This window comes from Rhinopithecus bieti, unplaced genomic scaffold (assembly GCF_001698545.2).
Source record: "Rhinopithecus bieti isolate Rb0 unplaced genomic scaffold, ASM169854v2 scaffold_3874, whole genome shotgun sequence".
Lineage (NCBI taxonomy): Eukaryota > Metazoa > Chordata > Mammalia > Primates > Cercopithecidae > Rhinopithecus > Rhinopithecus bieti.
Genome location: NW_016804362.1, coordinates 1,593,436 through 1,603,943, shown reverse-complemented (window position 1 = coordinate 1,603,943; position 10,508 = coordinate 1,593,436). Strand labels below are relative to the sequence as shown.

The 10,508-nt window shown below is 41.3% G+C and overlaps 1 protein-coding gene across 2 annotated transcripts in view; it reads right to left on the bottom strand.

The window, feature by feature from the left end:
* Positions 1 to 8,031, bottom strand: part of TBC1D15 (TBC1 domain family member 15) — an 84,662-nt gene extending 76,631 nt beyond the window's left edge. For both annotated transcript variants that reach the window (XM_017867514.1, XM_017867515.1), the window contains exon 1: positions 7,938 to 8,031. In XM_017867514.1, the coding sequence (XP_017723003.1) occupies positions 7,938 to 7,967 (30 nt within the window). In that variant the 5' untranslated portion in view covers positions 7,968 to 8,031. The remainder of the gene's footprint in view (positions 1 to 7,937) is intronic.
* Between the last annotated feature and the right edge of the window lie 2,477 nt (positions 8,032 to 10,508).

The following is a 10,508-nucleotide window of genomic DNA, read 5'->3' as shown; positions in this document are numbered from 1 at the left end:
TAAACAAAATGTGATATACTCATACAATGAATATTATCTGTGGGGTTTTTTTCGAGACAGTCTTGCTCTGTCACCCAGGCTGGAGTGCAATGGCACGATCTCGGCTCACTGCAACCTCTGCCTCCCATATTCAAGCAATTCTCCTGCCTCAGCCTCCCGAGCAGCTGGGATTACAGGCACATACCACCACGCCCAGCTAATGTTTGTATTTTTAGTAGAGACAAGGTTTCACCATGTTGGTCAGGCTAGTCTCGAACTCCTTACCTCGTGATGCACCCGCATTAGCCTCTCAAAGTGCTGGGATTACAGGCGTGAGCCACCACGCCCAGCCCATATTTGGATATTATTTGGAAATAAAAAAAAAAACTAATGATACATACAACAACATGAACGAATTTCAAAATAATTATCCTAAAGAAAGCCACACAAAAACAGAGTATATACTATATAACTGAATTTATATAAAGTTCTAGAAAATTAAAACTAATTTATAGTGACCAAAAAAAATGCTCAGTGGTTGCCTGAGGACACATGGAGTGATGGAGTACAGTGAGTCATGCGAAAACTAACAGAGGTGGTGAAAACATCATTATCTTAACTGTGTTCATGGGTTCATGGTATACATAAAAGTCAAAAGTTGTGTACTCTAAATACATGTGGCCTATCACATCAATTGTATCTCAAAAATAGCTGTATAGGCCAGGTACTGTGGTTCACCTATAATCCCAGCACTTTAGGAGGCCTAGGTGAGCGGATCACTTAAGGCCAAGAGTTCAAACCAGATGGAGCAACATGGCAACCCCCATCTCTACAAAAAATACAAAAAGTAGCTGGGTGTGACCGTGCATGCCTTTAGTCCCAGCTACTCAGGAGGCTGGAGTGGGAGGATCACTGGAGCCCAGGAGGTGGAGGCTGCAGTAAGCCAAGATCACACACTGCACTCCAGCCTGGGCCACACACCAAGGCCATGTCTGGGGGGGGAGGGAAACAAGTTGTATAAAAAATAATTTACATGGAAAGTCTCTTGTTGTAAACAGTAAAACCTAACTAAAATAATTACATACATATATGAGGACATTCTCACTAAAAAGAAAATAAAGAACTAAAATAGAAATTAGTCCTGCCTCAAAAAAAAACTAACAATCACACCCCCACTCAATTGGGAATCAGATGTCCATAGGAAGCAAAATATATCAAGAGCATTCAAAGACTTGCCACTTGGTGGTGCTAAACTGAATGTATAAAACTCAATTCAACAAACTTTTATGAAGCAATTATGTGCCAGACATCATAAAGAACAAAGAGATTAAAAGGTATTACAGTTCCTTGCTTGTCTGTACCTGGCAAAATTATTAAAAAGGTAAAATATTTACACAAGAGGGAATATGCTAAGTGTAAAAGTACTACAAAAAAAGGAGGAAAGTTTTCCTTTTGGGATAAAAATGTCTCATGCCCTCCAGGCTCTTATCTATTCTTAAATATTTGCTAAGATGTCCAAGCAGGTAAGTACATTTATAAAACTTCCAATGATGGCCTGCTAAAAGAAACAGAAACTGCATTTTGTTTTTCTCCTCCAGCAAAGGACCTGTATCAGATATAACTTATTAAAAGAGTTCTGGTGACCACAGCAAACATTTTAGAATAAATTTTCTCACCTCTAATTTAGCAATTTAATTAAAAAGCAAAACTAAGGCAGAAAAACAGATAAATTCAACTTTTAGACGGAATGAACTTTCGCACAATCCAACTCAAGAACATCCTTCCTGACACAAAGAGCTGGAAAAACTAAGGAAGTTTCACAATAGTAACTTTTATACTGTGCCTTCACTTAAGACTGAATTTTTACTTACATTATGATTATTATAATCTTTATTTCCAAAATGGAAGATAAAGGAAAATTCAACCCAAACATTTTAAATGTACCCGTAACTTTAGGGTAAAATTATCGCCCTAAATCATTCTCCAAACTTGGAAACCTTTTACCTACCATACACAACATACATTCTTAACTTTAGCAATTATGTGAACTTATAGGCTAATAAAACAACCAAAAAAGTTTCAAAAGTTCAGTTTCTTTAAAAACTATTTGGCATACAGATGATAATTTGAGCGTATGGTTTCAGAAAGCATCTCCAGGAAATGTGAGACTGAGCATCCTAACAGGTTCCACATTCAAATATCTATGCACCTACTTGATATCTCTATTTCAATAAGGCATCTTGAACTCAATGTGTTCTATCTAAAGCGGCTCTTCTTCGATATTCCCAATTCTGTCAAAGATATCTCATCCACCCAGTTATCCTAAATGCTTCTTTCATCATCCAGACCCTATATCCTAAGTCCCTCAAACCTTTTCCTCTGACACTGGCCCCTCATCATTTCTAGCCTAAGTCAGTAAAATCACATTCTGATCTCTCTTCTCCCGATCTAGTTACCTTCCAATAATCTAAGGTGCATATAACCACTGCCCAAACTAACCTTTACAAAATGTCCATCTGGTTACACCACACGGGGCTTAAAAATCTTCTGACTTCACCCTTTACCTCTATAGTGAGGCTATACTTCCTGATACTCCTAACACATAAAACATTTCTGCCTTGGGCCATTGTGAACTCTTGTTACCCAAAAGCTTTGTGCCTTTTTCAGGTGTATTCTGTTCCATCTACCTGGAACACCCTTTTGTCCTTTCTCTCTGCAAATAACTTCTACTAAACCCTTCAAAAAAGAACATAGCAATAGCCTGCCCAAACTCTTTGAACTACTTCCCATTCCACTTAATCTGATTTAGAAGTTTCTTTACTCATACACTCAGCACATTTATGAGCTCCAACCAGATGCTGGAAATAAAAGGTGTCAGTGGAAAAAACACACAGAATGAAAAGTGTCTGACTAAACGAGCAGTATCATGTAAACCAGTAAATCAATGTATATAGTAGAGTGTGATAGAGGAATGCAGAGAATCCTGAATGAGATACCATTTTCAGTTACTTCTTCAATAAATACACAGTAAATGCCTACCATGTGCCAGGTACAGAGCAAGTTACTAGGTGTAAATAAGTAAGATTCAGTCACTGCCTCCACAGCAGTTACAATCTAACTGGGGATGACAAGAAAACAGACAATTACAACATGTAAGTACTAACAGGCCGCCACAGCAAGCCCTAATAAAGGCTATCTTACCTAGATTTAGGAGGCTCAGGTAGAGTGAGAATCAGGAAAACTTACTTGGAGCAACATATAAACTCAGATCTGAATAAAGGCAATTTTAAGTAGTAGAGAACATAGGGAAGCAGAGGATGTATGTTCTTAGCAGAGGGTATGTTCTATACAAAGCAGCAGTTCAGTGCACGACTGAAACCCAAATACCAGAGAGTAGAGTCTAAATAGTTTAGAAGCAAAAACAGAGACCAGATCAGATCATAAAGGGCTGCATAAGCCATGCTAAAGAATTTAGGAGTTTGAAATTTATCCTGAAGACCGACAAAAGCAACTAGAAACTTGCCTTTTCTAAGCCAATAAAGTGGCTGCAGAGCCAAGAACGAACAGCTGCAGTAATCCAGAGAGGGAGAAACTCACGGTTGCTTGAACTAACGCAATGGTAGTGAGGATGAGGAAAGGCAGGTAGCTTAGAAAGATATTTAGAAGATAAAAATGACAAGCCTTCATGACTGATTAGATGTGAGAGGTGAAGGGAAGAACAGTCAAGGACAAAACTGTGTAGATGAGGTTTTTTACTGAGATAGGGAGAACAGAAAGAAGAAAGCAAACTGAGTTTTATTTGGGATGTGTTAATGAGTAATGACTGTTGAACTAAAAAAAAAAACGCAGAATACAGGTGGCTGTAAGGGCAATACATCATGGATAGTCTGAAGTGAAGAGTGAGCCTTTGAAATCTAGAGAATGGTACAACTCTCAAGAAGGGCAACTGGCATAACTATTATTGCTTCTCAACGATATTGGTGTGCCAAGCGAAGTCAAATAGGAGACAGGAATAATTTAGGTGCTGGAGGAGATACACAGTCAGGGCTGCAATGAACCATGACCACACCACTGCGCTCCAGCCTGGGTGACAGAGCAAGACTGTCTCCAAAATAAATTAACACTAATAATAACAATACAAGTCTGTGTTTAACCACCCTTGTGTCCAAAGAACTCAGCACATACCAGGTATTAAAACGTTTGTTGAACTAAAGAATGGCAGAAAAATTAAAAAATAAGACATACTCCCACTATACCATGGGTAACTACTACGTTAAAAAATCTAGTCTAGGAAAACAAGTCTCCAGGAAGATGTAGATAATAAGAATACTCATCTTTCCAAAGCACAAAAACTTCACAGGACTATGAGCATATTTAAAAAGAATTGGTTAGGGCCAATGTTAAGCTACAAAATAAATTATTATTAAAAATGACACCACAAATTCTAATTAAGAAAAAAACAGCTGATTTCCCTATTGTTTCAAGTAATTTTCATTTTTATTTTTTGAGACAGAGTCTGCCTGTGGCCCAGTCTGAACAAGTGATACAATCTCAGCTCGCTGCATTGGGTTCAAGCAATTCTCCCGTCTTAGCCTCCTGAATAGCTGCGACTACGGGCGTGTACCACCATGCCTGGCTTTTATATTTTTAGTAAAGATAGGGTTTCACCACGCTGGCCAGGATGGTCTCAAACTCCTGACCTCAAGTAATCCACCCACCTCAGCCTCCCAAAGTGATAGGATTACAGGTGTGAGCCACCGTGCCCGGCCAGTAATTTTCAATAGAAAAAAAATTCTAATACATTAATAGAAAAACCTAGAGTGAATGGAAGTGTACTACAATAGGATTTTACAACTCTGAAACAAAAGAGCTATTAATGGACCCATTTCTCCCACTCTAATCCCTCCTCATTTTCTCTTTTTTTTTTTTTTTTTTTTTTTTTTTGAGACAGGGTCTTGGTCTGTCACCCAAGCTGGAATGCAGTAGCACCATCATAGCTCACTGCAGCCTCCAAGTCCCAGGCTCAAGCAATCCTCCCACCTCAGCCTCCCAAGTAGCTGGGACAACAGGCACATGTCACCACAACCAGCTAATTTTTTTTTTTCATAGAGACGGGGTCTAGTTATGTTGCCCAAGCTGGTTTTGAACTCCTGAGCTCAAGTGATCCTCCCGCCTCAGTCTCCCAAAGCGCTGGGATTACAGGCGTGAGCCACTGCACCTGGTTCCTCATTTTCTCGTACCTTCTCGCTTCTTCCTCTTCACTGAATAGCTATTATGTGCCAGAATCTATGTTAGGTGCAGATGAAACATTTCAGGATCTGACCTTATGATGATTAGTTCAGTCTACAGTTTCTAATATATTTACTCATTAATCCTCATACCAAGCATAAAGTAGGTACTGTTATATCACAGATGACTGAAGCACAGAGAGGTTAAGTAATTTTACTGAAGTTGCTTGTAAATGTGTGAAAATAATTTCTGAAACTAGTTTGGCTTCAAAGACCAAGCTCTTAACCATTACCTTTTGCTGCTTCCCTACAAGACGGAAATTAACTTCCTCCATCACTTTCTGAAACTCCAAGTTCAAAGCAAGTAGAGTTGTAAGAAAAGTTACATCCTAGGTGGAGACACTGAGAGATTCTAATTCAACAGAGCTGGTAGCCCAGCATCTGTACTTTTATTAAAAAGTATCACAAGTGATTTTTGTGCGCCTTGGTTAGCATTCACTCCCCTATATTTCTAAACTAGAACTCTTAGCTAAAACTTGGTAAAGGGAGAGGGGAGATGAATAAACACACACACACATTTTCTCCCCATCCCCTTTCCTAAAGAAAAAAGATTAGGAAGTAGGGAAGCATAAAGGTAACATGTCTTTTTATGTTACATTAACCAGCTTTCATTATTATTATTATAATGCCGACGGTAAAAAAAAGTATAGAGTTTTCATTTGCTTTTTAAATCAAGTGATTATCAGGTTTGCGCATTAGAAAAATAACTCCAGTGGTGGTGTAGAGAAGATTAAGCGCAGAGACTGCAGAAAAGGAGTAAAATCAGCCAAGAAATCAAGAATAGAAGCAGACTAAAGGCCTGACCTATGCACTGATAGTAAAGAAGATGCAGCAAATTTAAGAAACCTCTTAAGGTAAAACTGGTAGGACATGGTTATTGATTAGAGAGTGTTACAGGTATGAATGTCTCCAAGTATGTTTAACATAAACCAGGTGAAAGATGACGCCATTAAACCAGATCTGAACATACTGAGAGAAGAACCGTGGGTTTTGTTGGTCATGATAGTATTACTTGGGAGAGGAGTAGCTTTTCACATGGAAAACTACTTTCAGTGGAGTGATGGCAATAGGTGTGAATTTGCAGTGAATGAGAATAAATGAGGTTATGAAGTCGAATTATTAAATATAAGTCTCGTTTTAAGAAGTCAGACTATGAAAGGTAGTGGCTGCAAAGAGTGAAAAATGTTTTTCATTTCACAACTCTGCTTCATTGCCACAAGGATTCTTTCAAAATCAATCCAAACCTGAAAGAGGGAGATGTTTACATGGAAGGGATCCCCTCTTGAAAAGTCCCAGCCTGGATCAGTTTATATGGAAAATCAAACAGGATAACCGGATAACCTTCAAATATGCAGTAAATCAAGCAGAATATCAGCATCCACCCTGAATATAAAAAGTAAAAAAGTGACAAGACAACCAAGAGCACAAATAATCCAAAAAAGGATGCCCACCTATCCTTTAAAAGAGCCAGCACGTACAAGTATGTAATTTTATGTTTTAAAAAAAAAATGTCATATAACCCTAACAACTCCAATACAAGAAATAATGATTGCCATCTCCTCAATTCTGCAGATAAAGAATGTGAAAGACAAAGAAGTCACACCTGCCCAATTTTCCAAGGTCATACTTCAGATTAACAGCAAAACCAATCCCATATTTGTTATTCAGCTGCCTAGTCTAATACTCCAAACACCAAAATCACAAACGCTGTCAAACAATTAAAAATGGGGTAGGGAAGGCAACAGGGAGACATGAGTGAAACTCAAGGAACAGAGGACGCTATCTGCAATGAGTAAACAACCCTTAGTGTTCGATGAGTCACTTCAGTTGATTCCAGCTGTTGATGAAATACTCCTGCACTGGGAAATACTACCGGTGGCGTATCATAAAGCTGATAGCCCTAACTATGCATAAGATGTGCCCTCAGAACGCGAAAAGGCACTATTCGACGAAATCTCCGCATATAATCCTAGTTTCCAACGAAATTAGGAGTGTCACTGACCACCTCCGTAAACCAGCATGACCAATACTCCCACTGAAATGCCTAGGAAATATTTGAATAGACGCCTTCCTAGACAAGCACAGGACGGTGTTAATCTCCATTTCTCTCAGGAAACAGTCCTGCTCACACCACCAACCAACTCAGCGGCTTGGTAAAAACAGACCCAATACACTCGTTTCTTCTAAAAGCACTGCTAGCTGCCTAGCACCTATTCAGGTCCTCCCGAAGGAAGCATAAACATCTTCAACAGAGTGTAGCAACGAAGACAGAGGCAAGTCGGGTTAACGCTTCAAAGACTGAAAAGACACTGGAGTCAGAAGAGTAGACATAAAGAACTAGAGGCAAGAAAAAGTGAATCGGGGGGGAAAAAAAGGAACTAGAGAGCCACCTGTCCGTTAGTACAGGTAATACGAATAAAAGCCTCTCTGCTCTGGGGCAGAAGAGCGCCGAGGCCTAGCTGGCCTTGGAGCAGGAGCCGGCTCTGTAACTCCGCGGCTGAACTGACATTCTCGGGAAACCAGCTGGTACCACCCAATCTTCTCCTACAGACGCCACGGGTTGTCCGGACATAGAAATTCCCTCGTGTCCCTCCCCCAGCCAACTGCCAAAAAGCAAAAGCATCCCCGTCCCAGAGAAAAGCCGAGGACTTCCTGGAGGCCGTTACCTACCTTCCCGCTCACAACACCCGCCGCCGCCATGTTTCCTGCGCGTGCCTGGTAATGACGTAGCAGAACCTCACGTGTCTCTCGGACTTACAACAACATCCGGCAAAACTAGAATAACATCCGGGCGGAAAGGGGCGGGTAGTGGCGGGAAGGGAGTGGAGGAACGGGGCCGGGCGGAAAAAGCCGCCAGTCGCAGGCGTGCTGAGCTGGGCTCAGAAGCGGGTAGGGTCGAGTCTCAGGCGCAACGCTACGCTCATGCTTGCCCCACGTCCTCCCAAGGAAGGTTCCTAAAATAATGTGTACCTTATTTGTATTGGAGTTTGTCGAGACTCTGAAGCTAGCGCAGGCCACGTCAGTTTGGTGAGATGATAAGAATACCATACTGGAAGTGCGCAAGCGTTGTCCTGGTTTTTTTGTTGTAGAAACGGAGTCTTGCTCTGTCGCTCAGGCTGGAGTGCAGTGGCGCGATCTCGCCTTACTGCAGCCTCCGCCTCCCTAGTCAAACGATTCTCGATCCTCAGCCTCCCTAGTAGCTGGGATTACAGTCTCGCGTCACCACGCCCAGCTAATTTTAAATTTTATTAGGGGTTTCACCAGTGTTGCCCAGGCTGGTCTCGAACCCCTGACTTAAAGTTATCCGCCCGCCTCAGCCTCCCAAAGTGCTGGGATTACAGGCTTGAGCCACCGCGCCCGACCCATTGGCCTGGTTTTGTGGCAGTAGGCAAATGACCAACACGCTAGAAACCTCAGTTTCTTATAGTAAAATCAAGATAGTAGCATTGCGGTGAAGATCCAAGAAAGCCCAGCACTAACAAGGAGATATTCCAGGAACTAACATGGAGACTTTTCCCCTCTGTATATGAGGTTTCTCTGTTTGTCTGGTCACTGCCACTCACACATGACCTCCAGCAAGGTATTTCAATGGGAAGTGTGATAATACCATGCCCTCATAGCTGCAGAGTCCAAGGCACATAGTTTATAGCACCTACACATTACTTCATGGCTCTGTGACTTAAAGCAGGTTTCTAAATTTATCAAAGCTTCAGGATGTAAACTGGGAATTATTCCTGCCTGAAGTGGTTGTAGGGATTTCATAGGACAATACATGTGTGGTAAAATGATTTGTAAAGATAATAAGGTAAGAATTTTACTTGTTCTCAGTGCTGTAAAAGAATGCAGAGAATGATTGTATACTACCCCCTTGATAACTCTGGCACAGATCTGGGATTTCCCCGGCTCCAGGGCAGAATAAAAAGTCCCTTTCACCGAAAATACTTGTGCCCATTGAGGTACTTACGTTTTGACACAGTAGGGAGAGGTTAGAGGCTTTTGAGTTTGGTTGAGGTAGGTGGCAACAAGCTGAACGACAGAAAAGGAGAGTTGCTGGCTATGTGAATGTCAGGAACCTAGTAGGTGAGGGAAGTGGTGGAACCTTAGGTGGGAATGAATGTGTAGCATATTAGGGAGATTGCGTCCTAGGTATCTGAGATTCCAACCATGACTGAGACCCTTATGCCCAAGCTTGGCATTGAATCAAGAAAGCAGCTTACCTACAAGGGATGAATGAGGTGAGAAAATGAGAATATTAGCAGTAATCAGCACTGAGTGAAGACTAGAGGGTCTTTTCCACATGTACTGGACTGAGACTAAAACCCCTAGAATCTTCATATAATCTTGGGTATGGAGGAGAAAATTCTACTAATGACCCAAATTACATTTTCCACCAGATGAGAGCATTGGGATGTGGTTAGAGAAAAATTTTAATGTGACGTCACATTTCTTACACCCTGTGTTTTAGAGAAAAGTTGAAGCCCTTAGCACAATGCCAGGAATAAAATGCTCAGTAAGTGGTAGTTATTACTTATATTTTAATATATTAAGCCTCATTGGCCTCTCAGGTTCATCTGCTACTTCTTTACCTTCTTACGCTTCATCCTCCAAGTGCACCTAAATAATCGCACTACCCATGGGCTAGCCTTGGGCCTCTCTTCCTTTTTCTCCAAAAACTATTCCTGGGCCATTATCTTCATATTCTGGCATCAAAATCTCCTATGTGCTGATGACTCCCAAGTATTCCCAGCCCAAGTCTCTCCTTCCTAAACTCTAGTCCCTGTGTCCACTGCCACTGGACTCCTGACTTGAATGACCTAATCATGCATCAAAAAAGTATAAGCCTTTACTACTCAAAGTGTACGTGTACTGACTAGCAGCACCAGCATCAGTTGGAAGCTTGTTAGAAATGCAGAATCTGGCTGGGTGCAGTGGCTCATGTCTGTAATCCCAGCACTTTGGGAGGCCAAGGCAGGCAGATTACTTGAGGCCAGGAGTTCAAGACCAGCCTGGCCAACATTGTAAAACCCTGTCTCTTCTAAAAATACAAAAATTAGCCTGGAGTGTTGGTGCATGCCTGTAGTCCCAGCTACTCAGGAGGCTGAGCCAGGAGAATCGCTTGAACCCAGGAGACAGAGGTGGAGGTTGCAGTGAGCCAAGGTCATGACACTGCACTCCAGCCTGGGCAACAGAGCTAGACTCTGTCTAAAAAAAAAAAAAAAAAAAAAAAAAAATAACTATCTA